This window comes from Lynx rufus, unplaced genomic scaffold (assembly GCF_022079265.1).
Source record: "Lynx rufus isolate CCGP_SWC_20201006 ecotype Redwood Valley unplaced genomic scaffold, mLynRuf1.p SCAF_5, whole genome shotgun sequence".
Taxonomy (NCBI): domain Eukaryota; kingdom Metazoa; phylum Chordata; class Mammalia; order Carnivora; family Felidae; genus Lynx; species Lynx rufus.
In genome coordinates this window covers 37,503,214-37,522,796 of record NW_025814867.1, presented here as the reverse complement: position 1 = coordinate 37,522,796, position 19,583 = coordinate 37,503,214, and the positions used below count along the sequence as shown (strand labels likewise).

The 19,583-nt window shown below is 37.4% G+C and overlaps 1 protein-coding gene across 4 annotated transcripts in view; it reads left to right on the top strand.

The window, feature by feature from the left end:
• The window catches only part of XRN1 (5'-3' exoribonuclease 1), a 121,331-nt gene extending 107,692 nt beyond the window's left edge, over positions 1-13,639 (top strand). For 3 of the 4 annotated variants that reach the window (XM_047100208.1, XM_047100211.1, XM_047100210.1), the window contains 6 exons: positions 1,614-1,795; positions 3,399-3,512; positions 3,607-3,709; positions 7,156-7,194; positions 7,544-7,704; positions 8,730-13,639. In XM_047100208.1, coding sequence (XP_046956164.1) covers positions 1,614-1,795; positions 3,399-3,512; positions 3,607-3,709; positions 7,156-7,194; positions 7,544-7,704; positions 8,730-9,032 — 902 coding nt within the window. In that variant the 3' untranslated portion in view covers positions 9,033-13,639. The remainder of the gene's footprint in view (positions 1-1,613; positions 1,796-3,398; positions 3,513-3,606; positions 3,710-7,155; positions 7,195-7,543; positions 7,705-8,729) is intronic. The other variant, XM_047100209.1, reaches the window with a different exon arrangement.
• Positions 13,640-19,583: the final 5,944 nt, after the last annotated feature.

The following is a 19,583-nucleotide window of genomic DNA, read 5'->3' as shown; positions in this document are numbered from 1 at the left end:
AAATAATTAATGGAGGTAGACACTGTAAAGTGGGTGCTTACCTTAAAATTTTGAAGCCTATAGCATGCCATCTGGCAAATTCATAGCCAGATTGGTTTTTTTAAGTTTATTTATTTATTTTGAGAGAGAGACTGACTGAGAGCACAGGAGGGGCAGAGAGAATCCCAAACAGGCTCCACACTGTCAGCACAGAGCCAGATGTGGGGCTCAAGCCCACGAACCGCAAGATTATGACCTGAACCGAAACCAAGAGTCACACTCTTAAACGAACTTAGCCACCCAGGTGCCCCATAGCCAGATTTTAGTACACATCCATATTTGCCCCTACTGTCTCTGTCCCCTATACTTCAGTATTTTGTCTGTATAATTATCTGCAAAAGCCTACCAGGAAGAATGACTAATGCAAAAGTACGTGGGGCCAGAAATTTCTCAGGTAAAACAAACAAACAAACAAACAAACATCAGTTTGAAATAAGCAGAACTGACTTCATTAAGCATCAAAATCTGGAACAGAATCAGAGCCTAGCTTCATTTATTTTATATTCCAGTGAATAATAAGATAATCAATTTAAAATTTGAGTAGCTATTAGGAAACTATCCTGGTGACAGACATGCTCTTGGAATAACAAAACTGGAAAAAGATGGTCTTGCTGTCAAAAAACAAGTAACTTTTATTTCAGAATAATGAAGAATATATCTCTTAAGAGTCGAGAGCTCAGAATCCAGCCCAAGTAACAGAGTTTGCAAGTTGTGTGGCTTTAGGCTAGCAACTTAACCTTTTTTTTTTTTTTAATCTATAACGTGACAGGTTTAGGTTCATTCTTCACTGGGGTATGCTCTTGTTCTATTAGTTTGTTCATCCTAAAGAATGTGAACTCTTAGAATGTTTTAATCATCTGTAAAAGCACTTGAAAGGGTTACTTTTAGAAAAACTTTTAAGCAGCTTCATTTTGGAGCAATAAGACCATTTATCCATGTGTCTCAGAATGTAGGATGGAATTTTGACAAGAATGAACCCAAAGCCTCAAAACTTAAGAATTAATTGTAAGGTGCCTGGGTGGCTCAGTCCTCTGAGCGTCCGACTTCGGCTCAGGTCATGATCTCACAGCTTGTGGGTTCAAGCCCCGCGTCAGGCTCTGTACTGACAGCTCAGCGCCTGGATCCTGCTTCAGATTCTGTGTCTCCCTGTCTCTCTGCCCCCTCCTCTGCTCATGCCATGTCTCTCTCCGTCTCTCAAAAATAAATAAACTTAAAAAAAAAAAAAAGAATTGTAAATCAACTCAAAAAAAAACTATTTGCTTATTCAAATTTTGCTTTGCTCGAAAATAACTATGTAGTCATTAATCTCTCAAGATGTCAGTTTTTGGCAGTCAGCTACTTACCATGTTTTAAAATCTTCATCATGAATCATTACTCAGTTACAGTCATTTAAAAATCTGTATTGAATTCTTGGTAATTTTAGGCAGTACTAGATAGTTCTTCTATTTGCTTCATGGGAGATACCTCTTTTCACCTTTTAACAATTTTTTGCTTGTTATCTGTAAAACCCTACAATAACTGCATAGTTCAGTATATCATTTAATATAGATATATTCTTTTCTCTTTTTTGGTAGCATCTTACATGAATAAACCTCACAGTACTAGCGAATACCATAATGTTCAGCCTATGGACCATGTGTGTTGGCCTGCTCCCAGCCATATCCCTCCTGTGTCCACACCAGTAACTGAACTTTCTCGAATTTGTTCCCTTATTGGAATGCCACAACCAGATTTCTCCTTTCTTAGAACACCACAGGTATAGTATGCTACTGTTCCATTTATTTAAGTTCTTTAACACTGATCTTAAATAGATTAACTGAAAATCTTTGGCTAAAAATAATACAATGGAGCAGAGTTTTTGTACGTTATGAGCAACATAGATTTATTCTTCCCACTATGGCTCACTCATATTTATGCCAGAGCCCTCAGAGATGCTGACAGAGAGGAACCTGGGCAGCACGTAGTCTTGGACAGATTGATAGAGCTAGGGATCTTGGTCTATAGCAGCAATTTTCAAAGCTTTGGCCTAATAAACTCCCACCTTTTTTTTTTTTTTGAGGACCCCAAAGGATTTTTGCTTACTTGTTTTATATCTATATTAACTGTATTAGAAATTAAAACAAAAAATTAAAAGCATTATTTATTAAAAATAACCTTTCAAAAATTTTAGTGAGTGGCACTGCTCTACACTTTTACAAATCTTTTCCATCTCTAGCTTAATGGAATAAGCTAGATTCTCATATCTGCTTCTTACTATCAATCTCTTATGATTTGTTTTGGTTAAAATACATGAAGAAAATCTGGCCCTAGACAGACTGATAGTTAGAGAAAAGGAGGGAATTCTAATAGCCTTTGCAGATAGTAGATACTTTTTGATACTACATTAAAATATGGTATTTCCTTAGAAGTTAGTTGCAGTGTAGAATCTAAAGCTATATCAGTGAATTTTTTGTCCTCTATATACTTGTGAGAAACTGAGAGTGGAAAAGACAAATAGCACCTTAATATCATTATTAAAATAGTTTGGACCTCAATGACCTCCTGAAAGGGTTTCGGGGACCCCCAGGGGCCCCAGACTGTACCTTGAGAACCACAGACGATAGGAAAGGTTATTTGATCCTCTTTATATCCAAGTTGTTAATATATTCTCACCTAAAACAGAAAGTAGGCTTAAACTCACAACATCACATAAAAATGACTACCTTTTAAAAAAGTAGAATTTTTAAAAAAAATTTTTTATAAAAGAAAAAATGTGTAATAAAGAGTTGTAACTTCTATGTGAACATAAAATTGGACATAACCTCTAAGTCTTTCAGATTTTGGCAGTTAATTCATATTAATGAAATATCTGCTAATTGGAGGATGGTGTAAAGCAGGAGTCAGAATTTTTTTTTTTTCCCAAGGGCTAGATAGTAAGTATTTTAGGCCTTCTGGGCCATATGGTCTCTGTCACAGCTACTCAGCTGGGCAGTTATAGTATGAAAACAGACTTAGGCAATACATGAAAGAAGGGACTTGGCTGTGTTGCAAACACAACCCTTATTTATAAAAATAAGCAGAAGGCCTAGTTTCCCAACCCTTGGTATAAGGAAAAAATTTTGTTGGCTTTCATTTGCATTAGGATGCCTGACCCTTCAGCTAGCTTAAAGAGCATTTTATTTTGTAAACATGGCAAGATAAGGAAACAATTCTAAAATTTTGCAGGGCAACCCAAAACTTAAAATGATTGTCCTTTGTTGAATTTTTGAATTCTTTTTTATAGAATGTCACATGAAAGTATTCTACTTGTTTAAGCTTGAGGGGAGAAGGTCAACCTCCTAGACAGATAACTTCATAGACATTCATGTTCTCTTTTTTAGACGATGACAGTTTGCCAGGTAAAATTATCTAATGGCTTACTAGTACATGGGCCACAGTGCCATTCTGAAAATGAAGCCAAGGAAAAAGCTGCACTTTTTGCGTTACAACAGTTGGTAAGAATTAATCATGACTTCTCTACTAAACTTTTAATTAATCTCTATAGATGTTTTTGTTGCATTGTCTTCTAACTTTTAAATACTTCCTTAGGGCTCCTTAGGAGTGAATTTCCCTTTTCCTCCACCAATATTTCCAAATTATCCTCCTGCTGTACCACCTGGAACCATTCCTCCAGTTTTTCCTCAACCTACTGGTAAGATACTTGGCCTTTTTAAATATTTGTTATTGAGTTTCTGTTTTTAGAAAGTTCTTTTAAGAAGCATCATTTTGAGGAAACCAAAAATGTATTTAAATATCTAGGGAATGTAAGAAGGAATTGTGAGAAAAATAAGACTGGAACTAGAGATTGCAGATTTATCTAGAAATACCATTCCCCTCTGTAGCCTCTAGTCTAGCTGAAGTAGGACTGTTCTTTGTTCTAGGCAGTCCCTTATTCCCCAGTAGCTGCCGACAGATGAATTTAGGTTTAAGTTAGACATCAAAACAGAGGTGGGAAAGGGGGAAGGAAAACAAGTGGAGGGAATAAAGAACAGATAAGGCTTTGAAGCTGTGGATGTGAAAGAAACTGCCCTTGATGATGAAGCTTCAAAATGAAGAATGAGGAGTTTCTAAGTTTACTGTGTGTCTCTTAATATTCTCTCATAACTGTCTTCCTCTTTCAAATGTAGAGCCTGAGTTATCAAGCAGGTAGCTCCCTGCTTCCTGTAGCCATTTGGGATCTTCCTAGTGTTCTGAGGGAATAAAATGGTCACTCTGGAATCAGAACTCTTTTTGTCCAGGGTCTTTTACTGCCTGACTTTGCAAAAATCATATAACTTCTTTGGGAATCCATTTTCTTATTTATGCTAGACTGTGTCCAGGATTTCTTTGAGACTACCATTTTATAATTTTATGATTCTAAATCTTAAGCTTATTAAACTTTTCTTTTATCACCCCCTTTTCCTAATAGCAGTTGGCTTCTTTATATCCTACTCATTATATTTTAAAACCAATCATTTGTTTATTTCAGGTTTAGAAATTTTATTTTCTGAGATATTAGTGTAGGAGCTCTACACAGCTAATCCTCACTACAAACATTAGAAAACTTAATAATGCATATTAAACAAATTATCTCTTCTCTTGGCCCAAACTACATGAAACTGAACAATAAATTATTTTAAAAGTGTAAACCTTTTACACTTATAAGGACAGAGAGCTAAAAGAAGAAATATCAGCAGATTAGAGATTTGAAAAGAGTTCATGATGAGAAAAGCAATTCACAGAGTAATAACTAATTTAGCAGAGCAGGGATAAGCTACCCTAAAATATCTGTAGAAGATAATCCAAATGAGATGATGAGCATCTCTCCTCCCTCATAAATCCTAAAAGTTTCAGAGCTTGAAAGTATCAGAAGCTATCAGAGCTTCCAATGAGGCATGGGCTGAAAAAAGGGGGATTGTTTCAAAGTCTGTATGTGGAGAGATGGGACTCCTCAGATACCACCCCACACCCCTCAGATACCACCTTCAGGCAAAGCGCTGGAAGTATATTCTCCAGAGGACTCTCTAGATTCGGGAACACCAGGCACAGAGTACAAATATTTGGCTGAAAACTGAGATTAAGGTAAAGTTCCTTTTCCTTATCCTGTTCTCAGTTTGTAGCCAGCCATAGCTCATGTAGGAAGTTGGAAGATGGTTCTTTTCAGAAATTCACTGAACTATAAAGAAAATACCTGCTGACTTTTGGAGAATATATATATATAGTACAAGTAAAAGCCAAGAGATTTCTTTTTTTTTTTTTTTAAGTTTATTTATTTTTGACAGAGAAAGAGACAGAGCCTAAGTGGGGGAGGGGCAGAGAGAGGGAGACAGAATCTGAAGCAGGCTCCAGGCTCTGAGCTGTCAACACAGAGCCCGATGTGGGGCTCAAACTCACAGACCACGAGATCATGACCTGATCCTTAGTCAGACACTTAACCGACTGAGCCACCCAGGTGCCCCAGAAAAGCCAAGATATTTAAATGTTAATCAGGAGAAAAAACTTCAGCATCAGATTAACATTTTTAAGTTATTTTATAGATTCCTACTTTATGATATGAAAAAGTCCCAGTGGAAAAAAATGGAGGAAAGTGTATTTTATGTTTAGAAAAATGATTCATTGGGGAAATTGTGGAGTTGATCTATGCATAAGATTACTATAACATCTTTTAGGGGCACCTGGATGGCTCAGTCAGTTATGCTCCCAACTCTTGATTCCAGCTCAGGTCATGATCTCACAGTCGTGAGATCAAGCCCCAAGTTGGGTTCTAAGCTATACATGGAGCCTGCTTAAGATGCTTTCTCTCCCTCTCCCTGTACCACTGCCCTGCTTGCGCACATGCTCCCTCTTTCTCTTTCTCAAAAATAAATAAATAAATAAATAAATAAATAAATAAATAAATAAATAACAATATAGCACCTTTTAAATAGATCTTCTTAACATTATGACAGACACCAGAGTTGCTTATAGGTAGTATCAAGGCCTAATTTTATAAATATTTTTAGCATGTTTCATATTAAAAGTTTTTTTCATGCAAGAATTTGTACATGTTTAATTCAGAATACTAAAATACATTATGATTCTTTTCTCCTGATCCAAAACTTTTTTAAGTGGCTGAATTATCAAACTATCCTATCTTATAGGTCTGGCTGCCTTTTTACTTCTCTGAAAAGAAATTTTGAACACAGTACATATCTTCCTTCAGTGGCAGTGTGCTGGTGTCTCACTTGTCATTGTTTAATGTAGTAGTTTCCATATGCGGCCCTGGTACTAACTGAATAAGAATCCACCTGTGGAGCCCATGAACAATACAGATTCCTTGGGTTCCTCAAAAAATTAAGAATAGAGATACCATATGATCCAGCAATTCCACTTCTGTGTATCTACCCAAAGAAAACAAAAACACTAATTCAGAAAGATGTATGCACCCTTATGTTCATTGTAGTATTACTTACAATAGCCAAGATATGGAAGAAACCTAAGTATCCATCAAGGTACAACAGAGAAAGACAAATATCGTATGATTTCTTCTATATGTGGAATCTAAAAACAAACAAAACAGAAACGGACTCATAAAAAGAGATTGAACTGGTAGTTGCCAGAGGAGAGGGAGTTGGAGGATGGGCACAAGAGGTGAAGGGAACTAAAAAATACAGACTTTCAGTTTTGTACTGATCAAGTCAGGGAGATGAAAAAGTACAGCAGAGGGAATGTATTCAATAATATTTTAATAACTTTGTATGCTGACAGGTAGTTACTACGCTTGTCATGGTGAGCATTTTGCAATGCATATAAATATCAAGTCAGTATGTTGTACACCTGAAACTCATATAATCCTGTATGTCAACTGTGCTTCAAAAAATACAGATTCCTGGGCCTCTGTGAGTCTGGTTTACTAGGTCTGAGGCCTTGCCTAGGAATCTGTATTTCACAAGCTCCCCAAATACTCAGATATAGAAATCAGGTTTGGAAACCACTGGTTCAGTGTGCTTTTAATATGAAACAAAATGTAATGTTTTAAATCCTTGAATTACAAATATTAGAATAGGGAAAAGAAAGATTCTACATGTCATATGAAAGTGATCAGATTTCAAGACTTGAGTTTTTTTGGTTTTTTTGTAGGCTGGGATCACTATGGAAGCAACTTAGCACTGGGGGCAGGTGAGATCCTTAAGATTTCTCTCTTTTTCTCCCCCAAGGGACAGTTTCATGATCCTTTTATTATTTTTTTAAATAGTATTACAAATATTCCTGAAGTTCATATTAGTATATGATACCATTGGCCTTTGTAGGCCAGACAGCATGATAAGCTGACTTCTATAGATGGCTTATGGTCCTAAGGGGGTGTCCCGAGGTGTAATGTTGTAAGCAAGATTAATCATAAGTTAAGTGTATATATGCCCTTTGCCAAAATGATAAAAGCCAAAAAAAGGGTAGCAGAAGGTCTTAAATTTCAGGGTTTTGATGGTACTATTTTACTGAAAAAGAACTTTTCCATGATTTTTAACAGCTAATATAATGCCTTCATCATCTCACCTCTTTGGCTCAATGCCATGGGGACCACCAGTGCCAGTTCCTGGGAAGCCTTTTCATCATGCTTCATATTCTGGGACCATGCCCATGGCTGGGGGAATGCCCAGTGGTGTGCACAATCAGTTCATACCTCTACAGGTGAGACCTGAAAAGAGAATTACTATATATATATGTGTGTGTGTGTGTGTGTGTGTGTGTGTGTGTGTATGTGTGTGTGTGTGTATCATATATGACATATGTATACATATGACATATGTATATGTATACATGCATATGCATGTGTGTACATATGTGTACACATGTGTATACATATGTATATACATGTATATATGTATGTTTGCATAAATACATAAATATGTGTGTGTGTGTGTGTGTGTATATATATATATATTACATTTTATTTATTTTTGATAGAGACAGAGCACAAGTGGGGGAGGGGCAGAGAGAGACAGAGACACAGAATCCGAAGCAGGCTCCAGGCTCTGAGCTGTGAGCACAGAGCCCGATGCAAGGCTTGAACTCACAAACCGCGACATAATGACCTGAGCCAAAGTCGGACACTTAACTGACTGAGCCACCCAGGTGCCCCAAGAATTACTGTATTTTTTAGAGAGTTCATTTTTTAATGCTCAAGGACTATTGAGAAAAATTTGTTTATTTAATAATTACTGATTCAAGGCCAACTAGAAGTCCAGTACTGGTCTGCATGCTAAGAATATATATTATGACCATTAGTCGGGGCAGCTGGCTCAGTTGGTAGATCATGCGACTCTTGATCTTGGAGTCGTGAGTTTGAGCCCTACATTGGACGTAGAGATTACTTTTAAAAAATTAAAAATAATTTTTTAGAAAAAATAATACATTTTGACCAGTGGTGATCAATCTGACCTGGTTCCTGCTATCTTGAGTTTGTGTTCTAATAATTAATAATTGCAGCAAGTAACATTTTTTTCTAGCACAAGTGATTAAAATCAGGAATATAAATTTTCTTTAAGTTATGGAGAATTTTTAAATATTTAAATGCCTTTAATTGCTGAAGTCTGGTTTGGAGATTATAAGTAGAAATCACAAGTCAGCATTATTGACAGATATTAGCAACATGCTTAATGACACTAGTTTTTTCTGCCTGCATTGTTAATTAATGATGCTTTTATTCCTTAAAGGTTACTAAGAAAAGGGTTGCAAACAAAAAGAACTTTGAGAGTAAGGAGGCCCAGAGTGCTCCAGCTACCCCACTTCAGACTAGCCAGCCAACATCTTCCAATGTCACCAAAGTGATTCCACAGGAGACTTCATCAGCTTCCTTAAAGTCCTCTCAAATTACTCAACCTGCTTCTTCTTTTCAAGTTGAAGGCGCCTCCCAAGGCCACAGTATGTCTCACCACAAGTCAACACCAAGCTCTTCTTCAAGAAGAAAATCAAGAAAACTGGCTGTCAATTTTGGTGTTCCTAAACCTTCTGAATAAATTTGGTACTTGGAATTAAATTAATTTCTTTTCTTTCCAGCCAGCTTTTTAGAAATACATATCTGTGTCTCATAAAAAATTGGAATGTGCTATTTTAAAATAATATGTTTCAATTAAAATTTTTGATTTGTTGTCAGGCACTTTTCATGCTATATCAAATTGTGCATCTTAAACATGTACAGTTTGTTTTACATCAATTATACCTCAGTAAAGCTGTAAAAAAGAAAAAAAGCTAAATTAAACCTTGTGTTAAAATAGTATCAGTGGACTAAGCATTAAAATGTACCACTCTAACTATTGGCCTCATCATTAGAAGCATCCTAAACTATGACGTAGACATCATAGTGCAATAATAATAAATTTTGACACTCTTGAGGGATAATTAAATGGAGCGTGAAAATCAGGCCTCAAGTATAATTTACCAAGTGTGGATTTTATTTCTCTTTTTAATGATGTAACAAGTTTATCAGGAGAATGGCTCTTATTTATAAGTATTTTAACTTAGGTTTTGTTGTCTCTGAGGGTCCTTGAGACCTGCTGTGAAACGATCACACTTGTGGTGGTGCTGCCAGTTTTGCTTTATTCTAGATTTTGTACCAAAGCAAGTTTAGAATATTGGTCAGAGTATTTCATTTAACTGCTTAGAACTATAAATAGCAATCAAGATTTGAGCAAGTAATTACAATTTTTTAGATTACTCAAAAACCAGCATTAGTGATTTCTAATAAATTTAAGTTTCAAAATCTACAGGGTACAATGACCACAAATTAACCTTCTAACAGAGTAAAGTAAAATCTATTAATCATGTTGTTAGTTGAAATAAATTGTGTTACTCTTTTGTATAGCTTTTTACCTGCTTACCTAAACATATGTGAGAGCTCCACTGTTGATCCTTGTAGTGCTTCTTGGGACTGATGAAATTCTAATTTTTAAAAAAATTCTAAGGTGTGCTATAATACAGGCACAATCAGTTTGTGGTGTACTTAATTTACATGACAAATGCCTGTCTCATTCTGTTCCCACATTTTTAGCTTTATGCTGAACTGTTCAGTGACGCTGGCATTTTGTCTTTGCATGTCATGTGTGGGTGTGTAGCGTTCAAGCTATGGCTGTTGAAATTATTTTAGAATTTATGAAAACTTCTCAGTGGTACCAGGGCCTGAGTTTTTATATATATATTTATCCTTTAGTTTTTGTGATATGCTTATATTTTTAAGGAAGTAAGTTATCATACTTTTTTAAGAGTAGAAACCATAATGTTTATATGGAGCTGCTTATTATTATATCCAGTTTCATTGAACTCATTAAAAACTCTGCCATGAGTCTTAAAGTAGTCTATTTGTTTTTTAATGCTGGCATTGAACTAAATGGATTCCTTTCTCTAACTGCTGATTTCAGAGTTTCTCTATATGTTAATAGGATATTTGTATATTAGTAGTGCCTTTAGTATAAGAGGTAAATGTTCATTATCTGGCATTTATTATAGTCATGTGAGTTTCTGTGATTTTATTTTCTGTTAATTTTCCAGATTCAAATGTTCATTGGTTCCCAGCGTTCCCTTGTTGGGAATGTTTATCTGTAGTGGGATATTGAATAATGAGGCTGAAATAATTCTCAATGTTTGTCCTCATTATCTCACAGACTCTCTATTTATTTTAAAAGGAAACATCTATTATAGGAATACAGTACAAAAAAGTGAAATTATGACAGTAATTTTCTGTCAACCTCTACTAATTTAAAGTGTGTAATATTTTTCATCTTATGTACCTGTACAAACCAGCAGTCAAGAATTGTCTCACTCATCATTGCTATGTGACCCCTCTAAAAATAGTGCACAACCCACATCTTTTTTAGAGTACAGAGCATGTGCCATCTTCTGAAAACTCCAAGAAAAGTTCCAACAGGCATATTGCCACCGAACTCATAAAAATATTTCCCGTGTTTGAGCAAAGTGAGCTGATAATTCTCCATGCGTAGGCAGTAAAAGTGTTTTCTTCTTGTTTGTTCCTCCCTTTTTTAAAAAACATAGTATTCTAAAGGTCAAGATTAAAGAGAGATTAAAATAGGAAAGCGCTTGATAGTGACTAGATACTGGTCAAGCCTTCATGTCTTTTCCTTCCCCCTTGTAGACCTATTCCAGATGTGGGCGTGAGGTCAATAGATCAACAGGACTTGTGCCTCCCCGTGGAGGCTGTGAGAAGTAGAGGCTGTTTTTCTCTCATGATAATCTTGAGGATACTGGATTCACTGATAGTATGGGAAACTTACAATTTTTCCCTTTTGGATGGGGCAGACTCAAACCAGCTCAAAGTATAGAAATATGCCCATTTGTTGAATCTGTTATAAACGTTCAGTGAAAGCTGCGGTCTGTATAGGGCATGGAAGAAGAGAGTCCCCAAATGCTTCATGCTTCCACATAACTATAGCAGTTAAATCTAAATATTCTTATTCAATAATTTCTTTTTTTTTTTTAGCGCATTAAATGAATTTTGAAGATTGATTCTTCTAGTCTCATCATACCTTGTTACCGTTTCCTGCATTACCTGATCATTACCTGAGTTTTATAATTTGACAGAATGTAATTGATTTAAACATCATGTAGACTAAAGTCTTAAACATCAGAGAGACAGTTGCATGGAAAATTATTTTTGCCACTGTGTGTACCTTGGTTTCAAGTTAAGACTTCCTTGCTTTTCAGAGGGATAAGTAGTTCCTTTAGAACTGAAAAGATAAGGTGTTTTTTTTTTTTTCTGTTGGTGGGAGAAATAACTCTTAATGCAGGTTTTTTGTTGTTTATTTCCTCTTCTATGATCAGGTGATCAGGTATTTGCTTTGGTTTTAGACTGATATTTCCAAACTAATCCAAATTCTTCGTTTCAAGGGGAGGGTCAGTGAAGAGGTAGAAGAAGCAATCTAATTAAATAAGATCAATCACTGCATTTTCAGACTATATTTCTAGCTCAAGGAAGTAGATAAGCTGCAGGGGCTTTTTTATTCACTCACTTTTTAATCATCTGTTCTATTTGTATTAATGAATCATACATTTTTTATAATGGTAGTCTAATTTTTACATTAAGTAAATAGAACTGTCCAGATCTCCATTGAAATTAGGCCTAATGTGCTTTGTCTCATCGTTCAGAGCATCTTTTTTAAAACAACTGTGTACACTTCCACAACTTTTTGAGCTTTCTATCTTTCTTAGGATCATATTGCTTTCAAATTACATTTTTACTGTAGAGGACAATTAATGTATTGGAAAGAAATAACTGTGACAGGCATTCTCTACTCAAAAAAAAAAAAAAATCACAGAAGTTCCTTTATCATTTTTCTAGAGATAGTGATAGTACTCAAACTGGCAGTGTTCTTTACATATATTTTGTAAGCTTTGTCAGTGGAATAGTCTTTTTCATGGGAGCTTCCTTTTCGTAGTCAGGATAAGGCTTAAAATTCCAGAAATGAATATTTTTCAAACTGACCTGGTTCGTATTTCCATCAGACTTCTCCATCTTCCACCAGGGGGCAGTAAGAGACAGTGTTGAAACAGAGAGACAACAGTGCTGAGTCAGCAGGCGTGTGGAAGTGTCAATGTTACAACACTGAGTTAAAAGCTCCGACGGCACTGATTTTTTTTTTTTTAAGAGGGAAAAAAATGTATAAAATAGTTTTAGTAATGAAGAATATCAGGAATGTAGCTGCTTTTGTATTTGTGTGTATGTCGGTGAACCAACAATTATGCCTTGCTCAATCAATGCATTCAGCCATCTCAAGTGCAATTTGTGATGGAGACTCTGGTTTCCAATAGATAGTTTTACGTAGTTAAACCTGTAAAAATTAATTTTTTTCCAGAAGTACAGCCATTGCTGTTGATTTCGGCAGTTGGTATACTATTAAATTGCCTAGGCCAAACAATTAAGCTTCTACAGATATTTTAGTATTGTGAAGCTAAATTCTCATACTGTTTCTCATGAAATAATAGGACTGAGAATTTGGTCCACAGTTTGCTTTAAGTTATTTTATTCCTTTCCCTTTACAGCTAAGGGGCTTTTTCCCTTGTTTTGGGGTTTGGTTTTTTTGTTGTTTTGTTTTGTTTTGTTGCTTCAGGTCTCTTACATTTTCTTTTGCTTGCACCCAGTTGCTTCTCTGAGGGTTTTCATCTATTTTGATATATGAGTAATAAATCGTGTGCTGTATAATTAAAGTGTTCAACATTCTGTTCATTGAAACAATATAATTCATACATATGTATCTTAACTCATTTCTTTTCTCACATAGCTATTTTATAAGTAATTGGAATTTTTCATTAGATCTTATACAGAGCAGTATTTTATTAAAAATTCAAAAGGGAAGACTTTTATGTGCTCATTTTGTAGTTTTGGTTTTTTAAATATCTTTACATTGTCTGCAATTAAAGTGTTTTAAACTTGCATTGGAATGGACTCCGAATGTATTTTTGTGTTAAGTTGTACATTTGTAGATTTCTAGCATGAGGTTAGCCTCAAAATGTTGTGCAGAAGGATTTTAAAATATGAGAGTCATTGAAAGAGTTAAAACATCTATACATGTTAAATGCTATATGGATTTTAATTAAACCCTTGAGAATGATTTCATAAGCTGTTTTTTCTTGTATATTTACATTAGTATCAAAAGTAGAAACATTACAGTATTCATTTAAACCCTATATCTTTTTATATCTGTATCTTGAATCTATGTCATTTAAACTGAGACAGCATGGTTAGTGGAGAAAGTCTGAAGACTGTAGATTCAGATGGCCACTGTTCAGATCCTTTCTCTAGTTATTACTAGTTGTAAATAAGTCATTATATTAGCTTTGGCAAGTTACATAAGGTATAAGCCTCAGTTTCATCTTCTAAAAGGAAGAAAACATTCTTCATGTTGTTAATATGTATAAAGCACTATGTACATACTAGGTGTATTACAAATGTTAGTAAATAAGTATTTATCCTTTGTATATGAAGATCTATCCCAAATATACAGTCCTCTGAATGGTGCCAAATGCCTTTATGCTTTTCCCACTGAGTCACTCTCCAGTATCCAGTTTGTAGAGTCCTTGTGCCTGACCTGGCCATCTGGGAGACTCTTCTCTCTCTGTTCTTTTTTCCTGTCATGATCCCCTGTATCTTTTCTACCATGCAAGGGAAGGTTCTTACGGAGCTACATAGAAAGAGGCTCTCATTTCTACTCATAAGACTGGGGAATCTACCAAGACTCACATTTTGCTGATATTAGCCATGTCTCACAATATAACTCCAATGCATTATTTTACCAAAATCTTCCCATGGTATGGGTGAGAAGGAGTTGGAAAGAAGGGCTTAAGGAGGGAAGAACATCTCTTCCTACTGTATCTGCTCCCAGTCTGCCTGATAAATCTCAGACTGCCTCTAGTGAGACTAGACTTCACTCAAGACTCTAAAGAGCAATCACATCCTGATACAGTATGTGCCCCCCTGATCCAGCAGGAGGCCTGTGGTCTACACTTACCAATGGAAACTTAGCTATTTTCCCACTCCATTCCCCTAGACTGCCAGCTCCTCATATTGAGATCCATAGTAACCACTCCTCTTCACCCCACCTCTATAGCATCATTGGACTTCTCTCCAATCTTGGTACCAATCTTTTGACTTGAGCATCAAAACTAAATAAACCAAAACCCATTCAAGCTAGCTTAAGGAAAGGAAATTTGTTGCAAGAAATTGGGGCAATCTTACAGAATACAATCCAGGAAGTACAATCAAGGTTCTCAGGACCTGAACCTTAGGGGGTTACCTTCCAGTGCACTCTGTCTCCTCTCCATGGGGCTATGAGGTCTGTGGTCTCTGTGACTCTGTAGGTCAGGTCACTCATCTGTAATAGTGGTGAGAGGGGAGGGGAAGGCAGGTCATTTTGAGCTGCTCCTACCGGCCTGTGAGTTGACAAGGAAATGCTGACCTCTCTAAGCCAGGCTCTTACGCAACAACCACATCCTGGTCCAGCAGTTCTTACAGTTTTTACATAAAAGAAGGCCTGCAAAACAGCTTTACCCTGATAGTAACCAAAGCTCACTGTATGATGTGCCTGTAAACAGCTCTCATAAAAGGGCCATCCCAGTTAAACCCCTTCAACTTGGCAAATGGTTGCCTTTAGAATATTCCAGTGCTTGGGGCGCCTGGGTGGCTCAAACATCCGACTTTGGCTCAGGTCATGATCTGGTGGTCTGTGAGTTCGAGCCCCGCGTCAGGCTCTGTGCTGACAGCTCAGGGCCTGGAGCCTGCTTCTGATTCTGTGTGTGTGTGTCTCTCTCTCTCTCTCTGCCCCTTCCCCACTCATGCTCTGTCTCTCTCTCTCAAAAATGAATAAATGTTAAAAGAAAATTAAGAATTTTCCAATGCTTTATGGAGCCCCTGATTCCTACAATTGTAGGAGTGTTAGCCATGTTTCACTGAGTTCCTAGATAATCAATCAATAAATAAGTCTACTGATTACTAAGTGCCTAATATCCCAGGCCAATATTATAAATGGTTTACACAGACTATACCCTTTAATCCTCATAACCCTACCATGTAAATAGGTTTTACCTATGCAGTAGTCTGACTTGAAAACCTACACTCTTAACCACTTTGCTATAGTATAAGGTTCAGGTTTCATAATCTAGTTTTCACAACAACACTGTGTAGTTTTGTTAAAAATATACTCTCATTTTATTTGTTTATTGGTATCTTTTAAGGACTTAGTACAAGCACAGCATTAACAAATAGGAATAATGGGGCACCTGGGTGGCTCAGTTAAATGTCCAACTTCAGCTCAGGTTATGATCTCGTGGTTCGTGTATTCAAGCCCCACATCTGGCTGTCTGCTGTCAGTGCGGAGCCTGCTTCAGATCCTCCGTCCCCTTCTGTCTCTGCCCCTCACCCCATCTCAAAAGTAAACATTTAAAAAAATAAGAATAAGACCTAGTCTTGACTATCCATAAAGTCAGTAAAAGAAGGACAAGTAAACACGAGGCACAACACCAGTATAACAAGTCCACAAGAAAGGGGAACCTCACAGGCTGGGAAAGTATCAGGGTCTCTTTTCTGATCCAGCAGGAGGTCTGTGGTCTATGCTTAAAGGACTCAAGTGAGGGAGGAGACTGATCAGGGCTGAATTGTATGGTGCCAATTTAGACAGGTAAGAGGTAAAATGGAGGTGAACGTAGACACTAGATCATAAAGAGCATTACAGACCATGTTAAAGTGTTTTAATTTCATCCTGAAGGCTATCTTAGTCAAAGCAGCTTGCTTTGGACATAACAAAATCCCACTTAAAGTAGCTCAAGAAGGGGCACCTGGGTGGCTCAGTCGGTTGAGCTTCTGACTTTGGCTCAGGTCACGATCTCATGCTCTGTGAGTTCAAGCCCTGCTTCGGGCTCTGTGCTGACAGCTCAGAGCCTGGAGCTGCTTCAGATTCTGTGTCTCCCTCTCTCTCTGCCCCTCCCCCGCTCATGCTCTGTCCCTCTGTCAAAAATAAATAAATATCAAAAAAAAAATTTTAAGTATCTCAAGAAAAAATAAAATAAGGGTGGGGGTAGAAGATTTATCATATGGATGCAGGAAAATTACCTAGAATCCAAGAGCAAGAACATAGCGGGGCTTCAAAGGGGCCTGGACCAAGAACAAAAAAGCCATCCAGAACATGGATATCTTATCTCTCCTACTCTCCTCTCTGCCTATTGAACACTCCTGGCTTCTGTGTTCCAGCTATACATTGCCTCAGTACCAGCAACCAGCCTAGGGCTAGCATGTCTCCATCTCAACTCCAGATGGGTGGAATTGTGTCAGGTGTCCACCTCTGCCCAGGCAAGTAAGGTCAGCCAACTAATGCAAACATGTCTGCTGTGGCCCATTCTTGTGGAGCAGCATGCTTTAGAGCAAGAGTCGGGATGGGAAGATATCCCCAGAATGCTCTTCTATTAGTATCAACATGATTTTAAGAAGGGGCTATTTGTTTTCAAAATGAAAACTGGTGACATTATAGAGACTAGAATAGAGACAGGAAATCATAGAATGCTGCTTCAGTAATCCACTGAATTGGTACCAATGAGGCAGCTGCACCAATTCTTGGGAGCTCTTCTATTGTTCCATATGTTGGATACCAAAGTGAAAGAAGAAATGTGGAATCAGAGTTTCCACAATCAGACACTCAGGCTAACCCATTAATACTTTAACAGAGGTCCTCTCTGGTGTACTTCCATTCGAATGTTAAGTATTGACTTCTGCAACCACATTCACAGATTATCAAGAGTATAAACTATTTCTTGCCCAAAATGTATCACTGAGTCAGAGCACTGTCAACCAGAAGGTCATGGATGGTAGTGAGGTTCTTTGCTTATTACATCAGCACACCATGTTCTACAAAAGACAACTGGGCACAGATTGATGGAGCAACCCCTTATATTATGCCTTACGCTGGGCACTACTCCACTGTGATGGCTGCAAGGCATTACAGTTTGTATTACCCAAAGGTGCAAGTCACTTATTAAAACATTGTGTCTCCATGAAGATAGCCCTGAAGTTCTGTACTGAAGGCTCAGTACTAATAACAGTTGCCATCGATGGGGTGTCCACTAGGTGCCAGTCATTTTATATAACACTTTCATCCTCAAAACAATAATTATATAAAAATAGTATTAAATCGCTTATCAAATAAGAAAATTAAGACAAAAAGAGGTTAATGCATCCAAAGATATAGTACATAACTGAGCTGGAATTCAAAAGAGATCTCTTGGATCTCCAAACCCACTTTCTTTTTTTTTTTTTAATTAAATTTTAATTTAATTATACAAGTAATACATGGCTACATTTCCTCCAAATTTTTAAAGCATGATGGGTAAGAGTAACACCTTGGTGACCACCTTCTAGAGGTAATTCCTGTGAGAGTGTGGTGTATATTTTTCTGGCCTTTTTTCATACTGCACACACTATCTGCACATATTAACTACTTACAATCGTTCTTTGGTTTTAATTTTACATAAATGGCATCATGCTTTACGCATTATTCTTAAATTTGGCTTTTTCCCTCAACAAATATCTCTGAGATTTGGCCTACTCTGCCACTCACTGCTCTTCCCCTTCCTAGGCTCCCTTCTTCTCTAAAAACCTGGCAGAAAAGAGCTCGTGCTGAACACCTCAGCACCAGACACCCTTACTGGAATTTTTTGTCTTTTTTCCAACATTTCATTACCAAACGTTTCTTTTTTTCTAATTTTATTTATTTGAGAGCTCTAGAGACAGTAGGCACACATGCGAGGGATGGGCAGAGGGAGAGGGAGACAAAGAGAATCCCAAGCAGGGTCCCCAGTGCCAGCGCAGAATCCAACATGGGGCTCAATCCCATGAACCGCAAGATCAGGACCGGAACCGAAATCAAGAGTCAGACGTTAACCAACTGAGCCACCCTGGCACCCCTCATTACAAAAATTTCCTAAAAAATGCAGTTTAAAATATTATACATCTACAGATACTCACCACCTAGATTCTACCATCAACACTTTACCCGCTTTATTATATATCCATCTATCCAGGAATGTTAGTGTTAGAAGAGCTCCCTGAAGCACCTCGCTAAGTCATCCACTCTGCTTAGGTTGTCGAATGACCAATATTATGCCTAGTTGGGAGCAGTGGTAAAACGACCTCTGGAATCTGGTTTGTCATGTGTCAGCAGAGGTCGCTAACCTGGAAAGGATGTGTTTTAATGGAAAATGACCTATCATGCAGGATATCCAAGACCATTTGACTGAAGAAATCACTCAGAATGGTCTAGAATTGTATCTCAGGTTGAAAAGATCACAAGATGGACTACATGTTAGACTGCCAAAGCAAACTGTCCTGAATCCCTGCTTTTCTAGAGGGAGGCACCAAAAGAGCTCCATCAGGAATCCAAATTGACTTCAAGGAAGCCATCAGGGTGGATAGCTTCCCCAGGTAAATCAATGTCTTTTCCTATTCAACTCAAACTTCGGGAGTAACAGCACTGAGGCAGCTGTTTGCAGCACCAAGATGGCAGTGACCGCCTTATAAAACAGTATGTCTATCTTTGTTTCCTTTGACCTGGAGGAATTTGACCTGGTCAGGATCCTTATTGTGACTAAATCTGTAGTTGAACAGGCTGAAAAGACAGTACAGATCTCTAGGTACAAGGTTGCCAGGTTTTCTACCTCTCCTTGTCTGATTTTTTTTTTTAATGGAATATGACGAAAAATGAACGAATAAAACAATGTTTTAAAAAGAGGATTCTCGGGGCGCCTGGGTGGTGCAGTCGGTTGAGCGTCCGACTTCAGCCAGGTCACGATCTCGCGGTCCGCGAGTTCGAGCCCCGCGTCGGGCTCTGGGCTGATGGCTCAGAGCCTGGAGCCTGTTTCCGATTCTGTGTCTCCCTCTCTCTCTGCCCCTCCCCCGTTCATGCTCTGTCTCTCTCTGTCCCAAAAATAAATAAACGTTGAAAAAAAAAATTTAAAAATAAAATAAAATAAAAGTCTCAAATCGGGGCGCCTGGGTGGCTCAGTTAGTTAAGCATTCA